Below are 21,046 nucleotides of genomic sequence, written 5' to 3' on the forward strand. Positions count from 1 at the left end.
GAAGATGCCGTGTTTATTTTAACATCTGCGTTTACCAAGACTGATGCAAAAAATGGAGTACAAGACTCAATAAGAAATATGAGTTGCTTTTACTGTATTTCAACTACCAGAAGCTTCCGAATTCCACTGTACTCAGATGTTTAGGGCTATAACTTAAACTCATACTGATGAGGAATCCCCACGTAAAATTTAAGAAAGAAAATAACTTAGAAGACTGGATAACTAAGAAGACTTTTAGGATTGAAATCCTTTTTTACCGTCAAAGGTTTTACTGCGACTACTCCGGACAAACGAAGTGGGATTCCGCCCTACCAACGAATATCCAGTACATCAGTACGTACAATCCTCCAATGGAAATTCGTCAGACAAATTGTCAACTCTCCTTACTACGTCACAAACTTTACTGTTCACGACCTAAATATTACTTTGGCCAATGAGCCGATCCGAATCAAACCGCAATAATTGACGCGTTGACGCGGCGACATAATCATGGTAACGGCTTCGAATCTCATCAATCGTGAAATCAAGTATTTTCAAATGGACAAAAACAGTGAAACGTCGTCACCCGTTATTTTTATTCCTCAAGAATAAAATATTTATTTATTTACATTATTTTCATTTCAGTATTTTTAAACTTGTAGATCAACGCTCTTTCTACCCGGATAATTATCTAAATCTGCATTATCATACATTATCTTACAATATTATCGAACAATTTCTCTGAGATAACTTTTTATTATGATACATAACATAATACAAAATCAATTTTGTCATTAAAGTCATTTCTTGACAGATCGAAACGGAAAGGCGCATCATCCAAAATTATTTCGGTAATTCTATATATTTATCATAATTTAATTTTGTAAAGGAAACATTTAGTAAATTGTTTTAATTAAATCATCTGCACGGTTTGTCTTGACTAAATATAGTACAGTTTAACTTTTTTCCATTCTTCCAACTGTCAAGTACTACACGTAAAACTAAGCTAATCAGCAATAACATATTCAACAACAACAACAAAGCAACATGCTTTACATTTTTGTGTAATAATAATAATTATTATTATTATTTAGAAATCGTGAGATGCGGTCTGATGTGATGTAGGTTTCAAAAAAACTTTTTCTGAAACCTACATCACACCACACCGCATCTCACGATTTTTAAATAAGTATCGATTAACGGTCACTAATCACCACACAATAATAATGATAATAATGTCTTTGCCATCTTAATTTTTTGAAGAGAAGGACATTTTTTAACAACCAACAAGTAATTAAACCTTTAATTTCAGTAAACCATATTTTATAAATTTAATAAAAAATCAATAGTGAAATGATGCTGGTTTTTGATATTTAATATTGCCAAATAACGACAACAAATGAGGTATCATCATGATTCAAGTTGGAATACCTTGAAAAATTTTGCCAGAATTTAATTTATTTTGTTAAATATTGTGCGAATCTCCATACGCTGAAACATTCAGTACTAAACGTCCACATAACTCAAATTTAATTAATCGCTTTTGAGAATTTCCACTTCCGGAAAGATAAAATCCCCACGCACTCTCAGTTGGGGAATTTGAAATCCTGGATTTGCCAAAGTTGGGTCAAGTAAGGTCATTAGTATTCATGTAACGAAGTGCACGAAGTTATGAGGCGTTTTGGCGAGAGAACATCGGAATTTACCCTCCGAAGGGTTACGGTGAGACAAGCGGACCGTAAAACGCCGATGAGGTATGAATGTATTAACGACCGGCAGTCGATAATCCCAGTATTATCTCCCCTTAATCTACCCACCGAGTTCATATTTAAAAAAACCTTGAAACTCAGTAATTATGAGAAATTCAAACGGGAGATTAATTCAAAACCGAAAGGTATGACGAATTCGGATAATAAGCGGCGTTTTTTGGCTACGGTTTTCTTTCGGCCTTCACTCCTAACGCTTTGTAATCCTGTTTTGTTTTACAGAAATTATAATTTATAAGAATTATATTATGCGGCCATGTTTAATTCATGTTGAAGACATGAATATTCATTCTCTAATGAACAATTTTCTATTTGCCCTTTTGATTATGCTGATGGTAATGAGTCATTTGTTTTATTAGGGTGGAAGAAACCGACGTGGCCAAAATTAAACAGAAGCTCGCAGTGAAAGGCGTTTTTCGAATAATGTTACATTTAAATGCTTTGCGTCCGGTTCGGCTTGGACTACGTTATAAAAGGAAGGGCTTTTCTTTTGTAATTCTCATCTCCAGGCCTGGGTTTCCTCAATTTTGAGAGTTGTGAAACTGTCTCATTCTTACGATACAACGGCAAAGAAAGAGAGCTTTAAAACTGGCGACATTTAGCCAAACGTTTTAAAATTGTCCTTTTGCCCGTTAACAACATAATATATTCTAAGAAAAACGAACTCGAATCTATTGTTACAAGAAGAACGAGTTTTAGCGAGAGTTCATTTAACGCCAATGTTGATTAAAGTTAATGGAAAATCTTTTTATTAAGGTATTAATTGAGATAAGAAAGACAGTGTCACGAGCGGGATTCGAACCCACGACCTTCGGGTAAATACGCCGCTGCTCTACCACATGAGCGCGCATTTAGCCGAAGGTCGTAGGTTCAAATCTCGCTCATGACACTGACTTTTTTATTTCAGCCAATAACTAACATGAAAAGGTTAATTAACTGCAAAGAAGTTATTTACTCAATCGGACCGCGAACTCTAATGAATTTAATGGAAAATGTATAATCTTAATGGCGAGAAGGCAGTAAAAACAAACATTACACAATCGGCATTTACTTGAAAAAGTATATTTACTATAATGATACTGGTCAGTTAGCCATGAGTCATTAACAGTTCGTCAGTAGCCAGTGATGAGTTAGAAGATGGATTTTGACAATTGTTGATTGCAAAAATGGAGACGAGTGCGCGAGACCTTTGTTACATTGTTGTGAAGTGAGCTAGCTTTGGAGGGAGAGTGTCTGGCTTCGGTTAGATATCTCTTTTGTGGATTTTAAACAATAGTTTTGCTATTTAAAAATCTGGATTAATTTATTATCCCCCAATGACGGATTCAAAGATAACCAATCCTGACAAATGATCGACTGTCCGAAATATCTGTTTCTCGATTTTCGCCACCCTTAAATTACTACATACATATTTCTGATTAATGGGTCTGCGCATGGTCGATTTTTGAATTCTTTGACGTCAATGATGGTATATACCTCCGTTTTGTCTTTATTTGGCAATATTAAGTATCTAAAACCAACATCATTCCACTATTGACTTCTCATTAAATTTATAAAACTGAAATGAAAGGTCAAATTACTTGTTGGTTTTTAAAAAATGTCTTTCTCTTCAAAAAATTTAGATGGCGAGGACATTATTATTATTATACAAAAATGTAAAGCATGTTGTTATTGTTGTTGTTGTTGAATATGTTATTGCTGATCACTTTAGTTTTACGTGTAGTACTTGACTGTTGGAAGAATTTAATTGGGTAGAATGGAAAAAACAAGTTAAACTGTACTATAATTAGTCAAAAAAACCATACAGATGATTAAATTAAAACAATTTACTAAATGTTTAACTTAACAGTTTTTTGACCACACAAAAAATATATAATTTTTAATTCTTTTCTCAACAAAAATTTACGATTTTTTCCGCGAAGAATCCATTGAATATTTTTCTGACAGTTTGAACTGCATTTTGCGAAGATTTTATTGGAAAAAGGGTTTGGAAGACCCACAGGCTCGTTTATTGAATTCTTGGGGTCAATGATTGTATTTACCTCCTTTGTTGTCTTTTATTTGGCAACAAAAAGAAACTAAATGTGGCTTACTGAAGCTAAAGGTATAATTTCTTGTTCAAAACTGTCCTCTCCTAAAAATCAAGGAAGCAACGGTAAACATTTCTATTATACAAACCCATCAAACATGTAGTTTTTATTTGCTTGTTGAATAAATAATTGCTGATCAGTTTAGTTTTTCATTTCACTATTGATCTAGTTGTTAAAAAAGTCCTTCTTTTCTGAAAATTAAGATGGCAAGAGCATTACTATTATACACAACTAATTAAGGTTTTTAGTTGCGATAAAAAAGTCAACGGCACGAGCGGGATTCGAACCCACGACCTTCGGCTAGATACGCCGCTGCTCTACCACTTGAGCTATCGTGACTTCGATCCACTCGGACACTAACTTCCCTTTTCAATTTTCCCTCCTTTTTGCCATTCGTCGTGTAATCTATTTGATTCGCAGCGACAAATGAAATGACCATGGAGAGCTTCATTTAAACTTATTAGTATTATCCTATATATTAGGAGGGAAAATTCCAAAGGTGGGGTCCTACACAGAGAATCCATCGAATGTTTTTCTGCCTTCTGCGAAGATTACATTTGAAAAAGAATTTTGAAAATAAGTTATCTTCAGGATTGCGTAGGCGTCAGCCGGAAATTAGTAATTAAAGGTTTTCGAGAAGTTGTTTTTGAAATTACAACTTCCCCGGGACTCTTTGTGTCCGAGAGGTTTCCAATTAAAGTTCACACCTTAGCGTAATCCACTGGCTGCGTGGAGTGCTTTGCGAAAAAGCTTTTATATTTTGTTTTCCTTTCCAGACGCACGTATTCCGGCGTACGGTCATACTGAAATATAATTTGCACTTTCTATCTTCTTTGTTACAAAGAAAATTTTAAACAATCTGATTACAGTTTGTACGATTTTGTTGTTTCAAAGAAAGGAGAATTTGGGTAAAAATGAATTTAATGAATGTAAAAGTTTTGTTCGTTTTTAAGAAAAACTCTCCTAACCGTATATGTTGCAAAATATTCAACAGAATTAGATGAAACTTTTAAAAAATGTTCACATGACTTACATCGGTCTTACATCCCAATATCTGGACAAGAGAGTACAGCAACATATCTATGATTGCAAAAACCCAAGCAAAATCCTACAGCACTCGCTATCCACCATTTTGAACACCAACACAATTTCGACTTCAAAAATCCAAAAATATTACATACAGAACAAAGCAAACATAAACGTAAATTCTTAGAAATGGTTTATATCAAAAGAGATAAACACAGCATCAATTACAGAACAGACACATGTAAACTCAGTCGCAGTTGCGCCAATATCATTAATCAAATTCAATATAGATAACATACATATATCATCACATTACATTCCACACATCAAATATTTTTCACATAGTCTAATTTCCCAACAATTTAGCTTTCCTTTTCCTATTTATCCCTTTCTATATAATCCTGAAAGGATAATCTGGCCGAACCTTTTCTAGCAACTTCTGGAGTTCCTCAAGGGTCGCACTTAGAGCCTTTTCTGTTTAAAATCTATAAAATGATATCTCTGGTTCTCTTCCATCCATTACTTTCGCAGAGGTTTTAAAAATATTCCAATAAATTAATTCTGTCTCTGACTGCTGACTGGAAAAATTAATAATTGGTGTTCAACTAATAATATTTGTTTCAATTCTATAAATGTTCAGTTATGTCTTTCCATAAAACAAAGTATCCTATCAAATTTAACTACGCTATATCAAACACGCTCCTAATTAGACATGAAATTTTTAAATATTTTGGCATCATTATTGATGACAGACAAACTTTCACACACACATGAACAAAACAAATACAACTTTAGGGTTTATTACACGTTATACTAATCATTTCCATGATCCAGATCCACCAATATCAGGAGCATAGAAGCGGTTCAAACAATATTTTTACGCCTGATACAATGCAGAACAATTGGAGAATACAGAGATGCTCATCGTTAATGACAGATCTGAAATAGATGACTGTTCTGTACAGAAGGAATTTCTTTGATTGTATATTACTGTACAAATTATTACATTCCTTAACTGATTTCCCATTATTACTTAACCGAATTAACTTTCAGGTTCCATCTTATTCCAGAAGGCAAATAACATTCGCCTTCGATTGCCATAGAACTAATTATGCCAAATTCAGGTTTATACGAAAAACAACAAATTTGTTAAACTCGTTCAAATATATAGATATATTTAATGTCCGTTTAAGCAAATTTTATTATTAGAAAATTAAAAATTATAACATTAATACAATTAATATTGAATTTGATTATAATTAATAATTGATAATTTCACAGGGTGTTGGGCTACTCGTGTTACAAAATTTGTCAGTAGATGTCACATAGAAAAAGGAACCAAAAAGTTTTAGTCAACTAAGGTCGGAATCTCAGCAGTTTCGGAGTTATTTCACTTTTTAAGATTTCACGACCTTGCGTCCATTAAACGATGTTAACACTATAAGTAAAAGGTTTTGGACAAATCCGTTGAGCATCTACCATTGGAATCTACATTAAATTTTCAATAAGATGTACTTAATACTAAACTTGTAAACGTTGTTAAAATAAGTGTTTTATTAGTAAAAAATTTTTTTTTCAAAGTTGAAAATCTTACTATGGTGATTCTAACTAACTACTATTTCCAAACCTAGAGAAAAGCTAATTTCAGAAAATGTACTCCATTTAATATCCTTTCTAGTGGTGTAATTTTTTAAATTTTTTTTTCAATGATGAAGAAATTGATGGAGGAAAGGAAAAAACGTGGCTGAGGTAAGGTGGAAAATTAAAAAAAAACTTAAAGAAATCTTGAAAAAAATTATGAAGCGGTTAAAGAAAAAGTAGCCATAATGTTAAGAAGATATCACATAGATAATCTTAAAACTTTTACAATCCGGAAAATATTAATACAATAATTTTTTAATAAAAGTTGCAGTCGTGTTAATAAATAAGAAAACACTTGTACTATTTCGGTTTCAAACCCACATTTAAAAAAATGTTTAATAATTTCATTCAAAATTACCTTAAGTTTTTAAAAAATTTTCACCTTACCATCTATCAGCCACTGTTTTTTCCTTTCCTCCATCAATTTCTTTACCTTTGAAAAAAGAAAGTACACCACTAAAAAGGATATTAAATGGAGTACGTTTTCTGATATTTGCCGGTCTCTAGTTTCGGAAATAGTAGTTTTGAATCACCATAGTGTTTTTTCAACTAAAATGTTTTTGTTTGTTTAAGTTCTCGCTATTAAAATGCTTATTTCCCGAACATTTACATGTTTACTATTGATCACATCTTATAGAAAGTTTAACGTAGTTTTCAATGGTATCAACGGATTTGTCCATAACCTTTTAGTTTTCGAGTTATTATTGTTCATTTGAAGCAAAGTCGAGAAATCTTAAAAAATTAGAAAAAGTGAAATAACTCCAAAACTGTTGAGATTCGGACCATATTGATTAAGACTTTTTGGTTCCTTTTTCAATGTAGAATCTATTGGCAAAGTTTGTAACTCGAGTAGCCGAACACCCTGTATAGTGTTAATACATTTCAAGTTGTTTCTATTTATTCTAAATTGTTTGGTTTATTGTTTTTGTCCTCGTATTATTATAAATATTTTCAAATTAATGTACAGTTATAACCGTGATACTATTGTTGTATACAAAAACACAACAGTAAATAAATGCATAAAATAAAATAAATAAAAAAAATAAAATGTCTTAAGAGCAGTTTAGGTTATCACACTTATGTCGTTTTGTTTTTTAATTTAACTAGTTGAAAGAATAAGTTTATTATCGATTAAACTGCGCAAATTCAAAGTTTAAAATTTCCCTTTGCACTTTTAACCTCGGTTTACTAAAAATTGCTAGATGAAAGAGAGAAAAATTGAAAACTTACTCACCGACGAACCATGGGTTCCGCTTGTTGTTTTCAACCGTCAGATTTAGAAAATACTCTTCGAACCCTTTCACGGGGTTGGCCTGCGGTTGGACCGAAAGTGTCCCTTCGACTTCTGGTTCGTTTCCAATCGAGACCAAATCCCTGGCGCTCCATCCGTCTGAGCCGATCCAGGAAAATATACCGGTCGCGTTGCAACGTCTCACCGCCCTCATCATTTCAGCCACTTCCTGGTCAGAGCCAAAGATGATCACTCCTGTAACAAAACATTGAAATATTAAAAACGGTTCCGTTAGTGAAATCGACATAGATTAGAGTAGTTAGATAAATAGGTAAATCGAATAAGAAAAATAACCTTATTCTGGGACTGATGTCCTATAAGAATAATATACATGAAAGAAATAAAGGAAGTTCCTTCTATGAAATTAAAACTAAAATGAAATAAAAATCTTAGTACAATATATGCAAGTAAGGCAAGCCATAAAAATAACAATAATATTAAACAAAAATATCACAAATTAACATAAGGTCTCTGTTTGGAGGGAGAGGAGGTGATTATACCGGCGGGATTTATAGGAAGCAAAATGTCGAATAGAAAGGGGAAGGGAGTTCCAGAGAGCAAGGATCAGAAAGGACCTTTTGAAGGTGTGGGTTGTATGTTGCGGAAAGATAAGGTCAATTGGGGATGAGCGGGTGTTACGAGGTGATGTGAGGAGTTGGATTGGAGGGATTGGGTGATGTAAGGACGACGACGAGTGTGGATGGACTGGAAAAAAAGCAACCTAGGAAATAGTGTGCACGGAAGGAGGGGTAGTCAGGAAAATTGGGAATACCGGGGATGGTGCCTAAAACAAATCTTAAGCAACAATTATTAACACGCTTCAATCGCCGTTCCTCCCTTCCAGAGACCACCGTATGCCACACAGCTGTGATCGAAGAAGGGAGGTATAAGGGAAGATACAAGGAATTTGCGGGTGGAGAGTGTTAAGAGAAGCCATAACCGACGAAATAGGCTGAGGGAGGCAATACAATAGCGGGAAGTTTAAGAAATGTGAGCATGCCAGGACAGGTTTTGGTCCAAGACTACTCCCAGGAATTTAACCGAGGAGCAGAAGGGAATGGGGTGGTTATTTAACATGAGAGGTGGGATGCTGGGGAGTTGCCTGGTCCAAATAATTATGGCGGTGGATTTGGACGAATTGAGGACTAGGGAATTTTTATGGGCCCATTCGTTGATGGAATTTAGGTATTTTTGGATGTTGAGAATGACCGAGTGAAGATCGGAAGAGTGGAAAGATATGTATATTTGGGAGTCATAGGCGTATAGGTGGTAGAAATAGGACTGGATAGAGTTGGGCGGGTCTTTAATATAAATGGAAAAAAGGATAGGAGGGATGCTAGTGCCTTGGGGCACTCCAGATTTTAATGGAGGAAGGGAGACAGGTTGATGGCGATTGGTAAAGTACGAGTGGAATCAACGGATGGTGCTGGTGAGAAGGAAGAAGATTTGAGTTTAGAGAGGAGGGAAGAGTGAGGGACAGAATCGAAGGCTTTGGAAAAAAAAGAGGACAAGGAGAGTATTTTCCGTTGGTCCAGTGCTAAGTGGAGGTCACTGGTAATTTTTATTAGTGCTGATTGGGTGGAATAGCCTTGGCGGATCTCAGATTAGCGTGGATTAAGAAAATGGGAATGTTCAAAGTGTTTGGAGTAATTAGGTATTTACATAGAAATAGAAAGATGAATATAGTATAGTGGTATATATTATTTAATTATCTATAAATAATAATTACTACAATTATTGAATCATATATCATCATCATTTATTAAATGCAGGCTTAAAGTTTGTCCCAAAAACAGAACTAGAACAACGAAACTATTTCCTTGGTTTATCTGTTTAACGTATATACAAATATAAAATATAAATATGCAGAATCTAAAAGTCAAAATATTAAATATCACACGTACGTTATGTTTATTGATAAAAAGTTAAAAAGTAACATCTATGTTAATTAAAAAGGCGATAAAGGAAATAGTATAGTTATCTTTCAGTACCAGAAATACGTTTGTAAAGTTGAAGAATTCCTAAAAAATAACGATTTTAAAAAATGAAAAAATATCACACCTTAAAACTAAAAACTACGATTCAAACTGCTATAGAAAATGCTTATTTCCTATTCTCAAATGACATATATGCATGTAAAAAACTAATACAAATGAACCTAAAACCACTACGGTCAAAAAAAATCTATAAGAAAGTGGTGTCATTTTATAATTCTCTATTAACCCACATTAATTTCAAACCTACATTCGGTGTTAACAAATTATTTGGAATTGATAAAACAGTGTGGTGTTTTGTAACCGTTACTCAATGATTATTCGGAGATGCGGTCTGGTGTGACGTAAGTTTAGAAAAACATTTTCTTGATGAAGATGAAAGTCTGAAGATGATCTCAGTAAAGATAGAAACGTTAGCACGATAAAGAAAATGTTTTTCCAAAAACTACGTCACACCAGACCGCATCTCACGATCTCCGAATAATCATTGATAAAACAGTTCAACAACATAACTAACAACTGTGTCTTAGAGTCATCTGATGTTCTTGTATATTTACAAGAAAGAATGTACTAAACTAATAAAACAAAAACTTATAGAGAATTCTATTACCGATTTTCTAAAAACTGATAAACTGGACCTCTTAAATATATGCCTGATATTTAATTATTGTAAATACAACAATAAATTTTATGAAATGAAAGGGATTTCATTATCCCTACTTTGTGCCGAAATATTCATGAATAGCTTTAAAAGAATTATTTCAAATATAATAAAAAAATAATTAAATCTATCCTTTTGTCGAAAAGATATACAAACACATTTTATATATAAGGTCTGGGACACTAAAGAATCAAAAAAGGATTCCTCCCTTTAATTAATTATGTACACAATAGTGTATATTTTACATTGAAAATAAATAAAAATGGTTGTGTTCAAATTTTAGACTTAAAACTGTCCATAATAAATAACCTAATTAAAATAGCAGTATGTAATCAATCCACCATTACAGACACTATGGTACCAGTACCCACCACTACCCATGAACCGAAAAAGCCGCTGGATTCGTTTGGCTCATGTACCATATATTGAAATTCCCATCCACACCTGCTTACTTTAAAAAATTTACATACTTTGGATATTAATAAATATTTATCAATAGGATACAAGTAAAAAAACAATAAATAAAACGAAATAAAAAATAAAGTTTACAAGAAGAAAAAATCGGTCTCAGCCATCCCACCAAAAATGAATCTTTAGGTTTTCGTTTCTTGGCATACATTGGTGAACTATCAGAAAAAGTAGGTAAAATTCTTAAACTAGGAGGTTTTAGAGTAGCTTCGAGAGATACGCGTTTATTTAGAAATATAAATAAAATATAAATGGAAGTTAATTAATCTTTTTATGGAAAGTATTGGTTGAAATGAAAAAGTTAGTGTCACGCGCGAGATTCGAACCTAGCCAAAGGTCGTAATTTTTTAATCTCAACCAATACCTTTCATAAAAAGATTAATTAATTGAAAGAAGTTATTTGGTCAATCAGACCACGAAATATAATGGATTTATAAATAGATAAATGTAGGATAGGTTGAAAACTTGTCAAAAAGCATGGTTTACCAACTTAATTGTAATGACGCGATAGTAAATATATAAGACAAAGTGGTAGAAAAATTAAAATGAGAGTTAAAAAACACGACTAAATCGAACAAATTTTCTAAATTTAAAGACCGTCTAAATGAAACTAAACACAATTTAAATTTAAATACAATAGTTGTACACAGTTTCAACAAAGGGAGAAATCTAGATTGGTTTGAGTAGCGTGAAATGAAAATATTAAAATTAAACAAGGAGATAAATGCATAAATAATAAAACATATTTTGATTTACTTCCCAATTTTAAACTAGTACTTAAATAGTATTCGGCATAGAAATTAATCCTTAATTATTTTTCTTACTGTAGAGATTAAGGCAATATTTTGTATATGTATCATCCGCTTTTTCGCACGTTCAAAATTGAGCTGCATTAAACCCAGCTTCTCTTTGGAACTTCACTGTTTGTAACTCCTTCAATCAGATGATGAACGATTAATGCTCGAAATCATCATCGTTGTAAACAACAAACTGTGAGTAAGAACTAACTTTTGGAAAAATGTTTTGCATCATATTGAATATTATTAAAAGGGGCCGCCCTTCAGTATTACCTTAAGGGCACTTCAGATCATAATATTGTTCATAGTTTATAGCGAAACCACAACCGCTCGGGGACGAGAGGACATTATCTTCATTCATCATAAAGTATATTACAGTCTCTCCGCAGTAAGTCACGGCCTCACCTCGCGCATAATTCTATACTCCTTCAACCCCGAGGAGTCGTTAACTGACCGCGATTTTACAACCATAGTTAAATGAAAAGTTTGAGATTATTTATCTTTGAAATCGTTTATTTGCCTGATTCTGAATTTGTACCTATTAACTTTCAATGAGTTTATGTAAATTTAACATCTCATGAAGTTTTAATTAAATTTATACCATCTCGATTAACTACTTTTACATAATTTATTGTTGTCAAGTATATACATTTTAAACTAATGGTTAATCTGCTATACATATTCGCGTGAACAGACAAGCAATAATTTTACACTCTGAACAAACCGAAGAGAATGTAAAATAATTATTAACGAAAAATTATTTTAAATAAAAAATTAATCAAACAGGACTAGGATATTTTTTAATTATTGTATTATACTGTATAATTTGCATTATATCAAGTAATGTGAAGCTGATTATTTACATAAATGTACACTCTGACAAAATTAGAAACTTTTATAGAAAATTTCAAACAAAAAAATTTAAAGTTTATTTATCTTTTACAGTTTACAGTCATAAAGAAACAAAAAAAAACTTAGTTTTTTTTTGTTCTTGAACTTTTGAAATAAAATGCAACGGGGCACTTTGGTAAAAGCTGTCGGACGTTTTAAGTTCGAAAAGGTATTCGTGCTTCTGTTGTCGGGCGAAGAAATGTCAACTTGTCATACGAGCAATAAACTCCCGTCCGGAAAAAACCCCAACAAAGTCTCTTAAAAAGTTTTTGTAAAAATGTTTTGCGGTAAATTATTATATATTCTCCCTTCCTGATACATTCCTTCGTTTTACTTATATATTTTCACTTTTGTTTAATAATAGAACAAACGCACGAGCATTATTTTAATTGAAGGTTTTTTAATTTTTTTTTAACTTTCAGTAATAAATCACAAAAACTAATTTTCTCACTCCTTCCCACCCTTCGTCCTTAACACCTAGCCACTCTCTCTTTCTCTATCTCTCTCTCTTTCTGTCTCTCTCATTCCAAGCCACTAAAAAAATTCTAAAACACTACAACCCATGTTCCCCCCTCCGGCGTTGTGACGGAACATGGTCTATGTCCGATTTTGAGAAAGCCAACATCTTTGGTCAACACCTTACCCAGGCCTCCACCTCGCATCCCGAACCCAACTATCTTTCTAACCAAGCACAAATCCACGAGTCACCATTCCCAAAGCAGTCACTCCTTCCGAAGTCAAATATATCCTTACCCGATTACCTTATCGCAAGTCCCCTGGCGTATCTTATCACGTACAGAATCCTCTGTGAATTTCCTAAAAAAGCAGAAAAGCCATAATTTACCTCGCAGACCTTTACAACATTATACCCCGCACCACCAACTTCCCCTTCCTTTGGAAATCCTCAAATATCATCCTATTTCCTAAGCCCGGATGCATGTTCCTTCCGTCCAATCAGTCTGCTCTCTCTCTCTTCTCAACAGTATTTGAGAAGATCCTATTAAAATATTTGATCCCTTCACTTAAATATCACCGGACCCCCAATTTGGTTTTCGCTCACAACATTCCACACCCAACAGATTCTTCGCGTTGTACACCATACAGCCTCATCCCCCGAGCGAAAAGAATACTGTGCGGGAGCCTTCCTAGACCCAACACAGGCGTTTGATTGTGTATGGCACGAAGGTCTCCTGAACAAATTAATGCGCGTCCTTCCAATCACCTTATACCTAATCCTTCGATCCTTCCTTAGTGGACGATATTTCAGAGTCCGGCAAGGGTCGGACTTCTCCGACTACAGTCCGATGGAAGCGGGAGTACATGAGGTTCCCAGTTCTCGTCATCACTCGTTTCGGCCTTGTCGGACGTTTTGATTGTCAAGATTAGAGCTGACGCACCTCCGCATACGACGGAATAGTGTTACCGCCCCAGCTTTGGTGTTGAAGCGTCTCAGCCCCGAAGGGCTAAAACAACCTCGCTCTCCACTTGTCCATTCCCAATTGTCGGGCCCGCATTGTGCACCGGGTCGTGTACAGCGCGCAAAGGGCTAACGAGCCGAAATACATCAGCCTGTTCTCCCGCGCACTCCCTAGATAGAGAAGGCCACTTTAACTCCCAGAGTATTGGGGCTTCCCATAGCGTAGAAACTTCCGATTCCGCCCAGGCCGCGGTTTATTTTTCGCGGGAGTACAACAGGGTAGTGTTCTCGGACCACTCTTGTACCTACTCTACTTATTCCGTCCACACCTTCTACTCTCCTTGCATCCTTCGCCGACGATACAGCCGTCCTTTCGTCCAATCCCGATCCTAAAAAAGCATCGGAGGAGCCCCACTCAAAGGTACAAGGGATTGCAGAATGGAGCAAAATGTGAAGAATAAAATTGAATGAAAACAAGGCACCCACATTACATTTACTCTCTGAAGCAAAACTCCTCACACAATACACCTCAACAACATCCCTATTCCCAAAGCTGACTGCGTACGATACATTTGGCTCTATCTTTACTTACGATTGGAGTGGGAACAACACATCCAAATAAAAAGACAGGGACTGAATAGACGATTCGAACTACTCTATATACTATTCGGACGCAAATCTAATCTGTTTAAAAGCAAACTAACACTCTACCAAACACTACTGAAACCGATTGGATATACGAAATAGAACTGTGGGGCACCGCTAAACCTACTAACATCCAACGAATTCAATCCTTCCATTCCAAAGTTCTTGAATTATAGTTAACGCTCCTTACTATGTCTCCAACGACACCCTTCACAATGACCTCACAATACCTTTGTAAATAAATTAATCCCGTCCATATTCACACAGTTTCACGACAAACTTTCCACTCACCCCAACCCACTAGCTCAATCCATGTCCATCATAATCCATCACTGTAAGTAAAAATCTCTTCTGTGATATTTCCTTTCATCCTACACCCTTGATCGTAACTTTTCTTTCATTACATATAGGAATAGGACAAGCTGCTATTCTTCTGTTGTATAATCTTATTAATAGCAAACGAAACTTCTCTCAGTGGTTTTGCTTAATTTCTTTTATGTAAGTAGTCACAACACTCATAATTCGATTCGTTTTTCAGTACAAACTTATAAAACGTATTTTCGCCTCTCTGGCATTTATAGAATTCTATATATTGATAATAAACATTATACTGTCGTTCTGTTCAAATAAATCATAAATGTACAAAAAAAAATTTTTTTAGGACTGAAAAATTGTAAATAATTTCGTACTATATTATTAATGTTTTGTTTTATCATATATTTGAATGTAAGGTAGAACAAATAAGATGTTTATACGATAATTATTGTTTATTTTTTGATGATTTGAATTGGGCTTTTGCCTGTATGTTTCTTTTAAAATAAATAAACTTGTTATTTGAGGAATTAAATTTACGATAATGTACATTATATCATTATCTCATCCTATTGCAATATTATTTTCTTTTGGTTTAAAACTGTTCCCAAACAGGGTTTTCAAGCCCTAGAGTGATGGATGGTCCCCTGAAGGGAGAAAACAGAAGAAGAGGGTTAAGAAATAAACTGTTTCGTACACAAATAGAAAACGCAGTCTCCTAAGAAACGGCAGGACTTTCCAGTATGAAAAATTGTTACATAGACTGAACCCATTTTCCCATTACAAAATAGAAGTTGAGCTCTGGCTGAAAAAGAAGACATCTGGGCTTTCGTGAGTGTGACTCCCCCCGGTACTGACCAATCCCTCTGTAACTAACTTCATCTCTCACTGGAGTTTGTTAAACAACTCTTATCAACTCTAATCTTGTATTTAAGTTGTATAACTTCCAAAATAAAAAAATTAATATAATTATGTTTCTAATTACTTTAATAAACATACTTCCATAAACACTTTATCCATTTCTCCTTGTCTTTCTTACATACGTTTTAACATATACTTTTCCTAATATATTTCGTAAAATGTGCACTTTTAGTTTTGAATTTTTATGGAAGTCAAGTGACTTATTGAGGGGGACCGCGGTAGCCGAGTGGTTAGCATGAAAGACTCTCACGCCGCGGTCGTGGGTTCGATTCCCACCGTCGCCTCTGGCCCTTTTTCACAATAACCCCCTCCCCAAATAAAACCCAATAAAAAAAAAGTGATTTATTGACGAACGATACTAGAATTGCTTTACGTACTTCATCATCAGAAACAGACCAGTTCTTCAAAAATTTAATTCGATTAATAGACCAACAACCATGGTATAAAAACAGGCATGTATGATAACTTAAAGAACGACTAAGACCGAGCTCCTTACAAACCACTGTGTCGTGGAAAGTATTTTCACAATTTCGGTAAAAAATATATCCTTTTATATGAAGCAGGAAAATGAGGTCTGAAGTAGGGTTGTAGACGAAACGAATAAGAAAGAATGTCGATAAATGTGATAACTAAACGTCTTTTTATACATCCTGACAGCCCTAACTCTAATGTCAGCGCTGCACTCGGAAAACACATGGCATGAGAAACTAGCCAATGCAGGCTCAATGTGAAGGACGAAAGGGCAAGGAGTTCTCGGGTTCAACGTCGATTAAGGTGATTAAGGGTTCGCGGGATGGGAATGTTCCATTTCGCACGTCCTAAAAAGCTGCAGTAATCCATTAGGTTAGTTTAGTTTTGGCAGTTCAGACGACGAAGCCTTCGTAGTTGTCTAAGTCTTTTGTTAAGGTGTTGACTCTTAAGTCTTGTGCGGGGATTCCACCTGCATTTTAGGTTTAATCTTAAAACCATATAAATATAATCTGGAACTTGGTATCTCTTTGTTATTGACGTACAGTGGAGAGTGAAATTATTTTTTCAATGTGAACGTACTCTGAATTTGAAAACCTGCTAAAAATAACGATTTCAAAAAAAGCAAAAAAGATCACACCTTGAAATTAAAACCTTGAGTTCAAACTGCTATAAAATGCTGATTTCCTGTTCTGAAATCACCAACGTGTTGTTACTAAACTAATTCAAATGTGTGTACCCTAGTACTATGATACTATGTTAGGTGAAAATCCACAAAAAAAAATTTAAGAAAGTGGCGCCCTTTTATTGTATAATTCTCCATGCCACAAACTAGCGATAACGGTAGATAAAATAATTAAAACCCACATTAATTTCAAACCTACATTCGGCGTTAACAAATTATTATTTAGTATTGATAAAATAATTAACATAACTAACAACTGTGTTTTCGTGTCATTTGATCTTACCAGTTTATTTACAACCTAATTAGTAAAAAATGATAAAATGGAACTCTTAATTGCCTGATATCTAATTATTTCTAATTTAATGATAAATTTTATAAAATGAAAGGGATACTAATGGAGTTTCTAATATCCCTACTTTGTTCCGAAATATTTATGAATAACTTTGAAAAAATTCTTTTCAAACGTACAAAAAATTAATTAAATCTGTCCTTTCTTGGAAACGATATGTAGACCCATTTTACATATATGGTCGGGACCCTAGAGAATCAAAACGTATTTCTCCAATTAATTAATTCTTTACAGACTAGTATACATTTTACATTGTATTGAATAAATTCATTTTTTTTAATCTAAAATTTTCTAGCAATGTATAAATATATTTTTTTCACATCCTACATGTATTTGTAAAATTTAAACAATGTTTATAAATCCCAGGCCCTGAAGATGATTTCAATAAAGATCGAAACGTTGGCACGATAAAGAAAATGTTTATCTGAAACCTACATCACACCAGACCGCATCTCACTATTTCCGAATAATCATTGACTAACAGTCCCTAAATACCACATAAATTGTACGTAGAAATAAATAAAGATGTTTGTTTACACGTTTTAGACTTAAAACTGTCCTTAATAAATATCCTAATTGAAATAGCGGTATATAAGCAATCCGCTATTACGGACACTATGGTACCAGCAGATTCGTCTCGCCCATGGACCCAAAAAGCTGCTGAATTCGTTTGGCTCATAGATTGTATGTTTAAACTCCAATCCACACTTGCTTATTATAAAAAAAATTATCAAATTTCAAAAACCTTGGCTAAACCCAATGGTCCATTTTTTATTTAGTCTAGTCCTCCATATTTTCCACAAGATTTCAATAAGCTCTAGGTGATCTTGGTTGTTGGAGCTATCTTGTCGAGTTATAGGACAAAATTGCAGTATTGTCCGCGTAGGTGGTGTTGTTGGTATTACCTATAAATAAGATTAGTAGTATATTACAATTAATTAAGGTTTTTAGTTGAGATGAAAAAAAGTCAATGGCACGAGCGGGATTCGAACCCCCCAGTTAAACTGTACTATAATTAGTCAAAAAAACCATACAGATGATTAAATTAAAACAATTTACTAAATGTTTAACTTAACAGTTTTTTGACCACACAAAAAATATATGATTTTTAATTCTTTTCTCAACAAAAATTTACGATTTTTTCCGCAAAGAATCCATTGAATATTTTTCTGACAGTTTGAACTGCGTTTTGCGAAGATTTTATTGGAAAAAGGGTTTGGAAGACCCACAGGCTCGTTTATTGAATTCTTGGGGTCAATGATTGTATTTACCTCCTTTGTTGTCTTTTATTTGGCAACAAAAAGAAACTAAATGTGGCTTACTGAAGCTAAAGGTATAATTTCTTGTTCAAAACTGTCCTCTCCTAAAAATCAAGGGAGCAACGGTAAACATTTCTATTATACAAACCCATCAAACATGTAGTTTTTATTTGCTTGTTGAATAAATAATTGCTGATCAGTTTAGTTTTTCATTTCACTATTGATCTAGTTGTTAAAAAGTCCTTCTTTTCTGAAAATTAAGATGGCAAGAGCATTACTATTATACACAACTAATTAAGGTTTTTAGTTGAGATAAAAAAGTCAATGGCACGAGCGGGATTCGAACCCACGATCTTCGGCTAGATACGCCGCTGCTCTACCATTTGAGCTATCGTGACCTCGATCCACTTGGACACCAACTTCCCATCTCAACCTCACATACAAATCATAATAACAAAATTTTCTTGACTTACCAATTTAAACAAATACAAAATGAAAAATTTTCTAAATAAATTATTGTTTACTTGAAAATAAAATAACATTTGCTTCATTGTTAATAATTCCATTCACTAATTTCGTGGTCCGCTTGACCAATTAATATATTACAATTAATTAAGTTTTTTAGTTGAGATATAAAAGTCAATGGCACGAGCGGGATCGGACCTACGATCTTCGGCTAGATACGCCGCTGCTCTACCACTTGAGCTATCGTGACCTCGATCCACTCGGACACTAACTTCCCATCTCAACCTCACCTTTTGAATTTTCCCTCCTTTTTGCCATTTTTCAAATGTCGTGTAATCGGATTGGATTCTCGGCGACAAATAAAAATTTTGCGTGTCATCTTTGTATACGGCCATGCTTCTTTTTATTTTTCCAATTTTAGTATATGTACCGCCGAAGAGAGGTGGTTGTTTTTGCATTTAACTCTAAGATTGCAAATTGCTTGAAGCATTTTTTATGTATACTTAGTTGAGTACCAAAAAATCTGAAATTTATTATTATAAATAATTTGTATCACCTGCTTTTTCCAAGAAAAGTCTATGCTTAATGTTAATATAATCCATATAACAGTAGGCTTTATAACCTAGTAGGTTAAAGGAAAGATAAATTGAAGAAATTATTTAGTTATTTCAATCTAACTTTCCGAGGATTTATTTTACTATACTTTTTCAAGGTCTGAAAGTAGAAATGATAACAAAATATATAGCTAAAACTTACATTTTATGACTCTCGGCTGTTTTTAGGAGTAAACAGGGTTTTAAATTTGCAAAAATTCTGTTTAAGTGGAGAAACATTTTTGGTAACATAGCTTGGATTCGTAGACACAATTGCATTTATAAAAGTTCCTATAGTTTTTTTGTCAAATTTTTGTCATTAGGAACAAAGTAGAATTGTAGAATTGTCTATTCGAAGCCGTTTACGCTTATAGAAAAGGAATTATCTTTTTATGTAGTATTATAGAAGGAAAACGTGGATTCAATTTCCATCTCTAATGTACCTTTCAACATTGGGTAGTAATCATTAAAAATTTAATTAAGACAGCCCCGCAAAACTACCATTATACTTTGATTTTAGTTTCAATACAGTTATACAGCAAATCGAACCTAACCTGATCTGTTAATATTGAGTGGATTGCCATTCCGTTTCAATGATAAACTAAAACTTTCAGTTAGTAGGTAACACTATTTTATTCAATTATATTGTCATATTGTTTATTGTTTGTTAAATATTTTTCCTTCCGTAACTCATCACAAACGTCGGTATTTTATCCAGTTCATTATCAATAAAAACTGTTTCAAATGAATGAATGTTTTTTTAAAATATTTGTTCCTTAAAGAAATTTTTAATCAAATTATTTAGCCATTCAAATCATAGCGTAAATAAAGTTTATCACTAAAATGTATGATTTGGCCAAGGCCAAGGCATGAGAACAAGAAAAGCATAATCTCGTCGGCCATCTTATAGCTTATCTGCCCTAACATAAAGAGGGGTCGCCCTTGGTTTTGTCGTTTCAGACGATTTCATATATGGTTCAGAAAGGGTAAACTATAGTGTGGGAAAAAAGGTATTAATAATGGTCAATAATAAGCTTTTTTAACTAAGTTTTTTCTGTATTAATAAACAATTATTATTCAATTATTGTTTAGCTTTTTAAGAAAAAATAAAGTGTGAAGTTTGAAACATTTCGCCACATTTTGTGCTAATTTACAGCTATACAGCTAAATATGCATTTTGTTACTATCCTATTTTAAAACTGATAAAAATAATTTAATAAAATGAAAGATTATTTTAAAAATGTAACCAGGTGTGTAATAATGCCTCCTTTCTTTGTTTGTATAATTTTTTTTAAATTTAAAATTGTAGGGGTGTCGGTTTGGCGTTG

The 21,046-nt window shown here is 33.7% G+C and overlaps 1 protein-coding gene across 1 annotated transcript in view; it reads right to left on the minus strand.

The window, feature by feature from the left end:
* The window catches only part of LOC106672030 (metabotropic glutamate receptor 2-like), a 136,613-nt gene that overhangs the window by 90,301 nt on the left and 25,266 nt on the right, over positions 1-21,046 (minus strand). The window contains exon 3 of the mRNA XM_014403111.2: positions 7,737-7,988. Within this exon, the coding sequence (XP_014258597.1) occupies positions 7,737-7,988 (252 nt within the window). The remainder of the gene's footprint in view (positions 1-7,736; positions 7,989-21,046) is intronic.

The sequence above is a fragment of the Cimex lectularius genome, unplaced genomic scaffold (assembly GCF_000648675.2).
Source record: "Cimex lectularius strain Harlan isolate CLEC.00 unplaced genomic scaffold, Clec_2.1 scaffold309, whole genome shotgun sequence".
Taxonomy (NCBI): Eukaryota; Metazoa; Arthropoda; class Insecta; order Hemiptera; family Cimicidae; genus Cimex; species Cimex lectularius.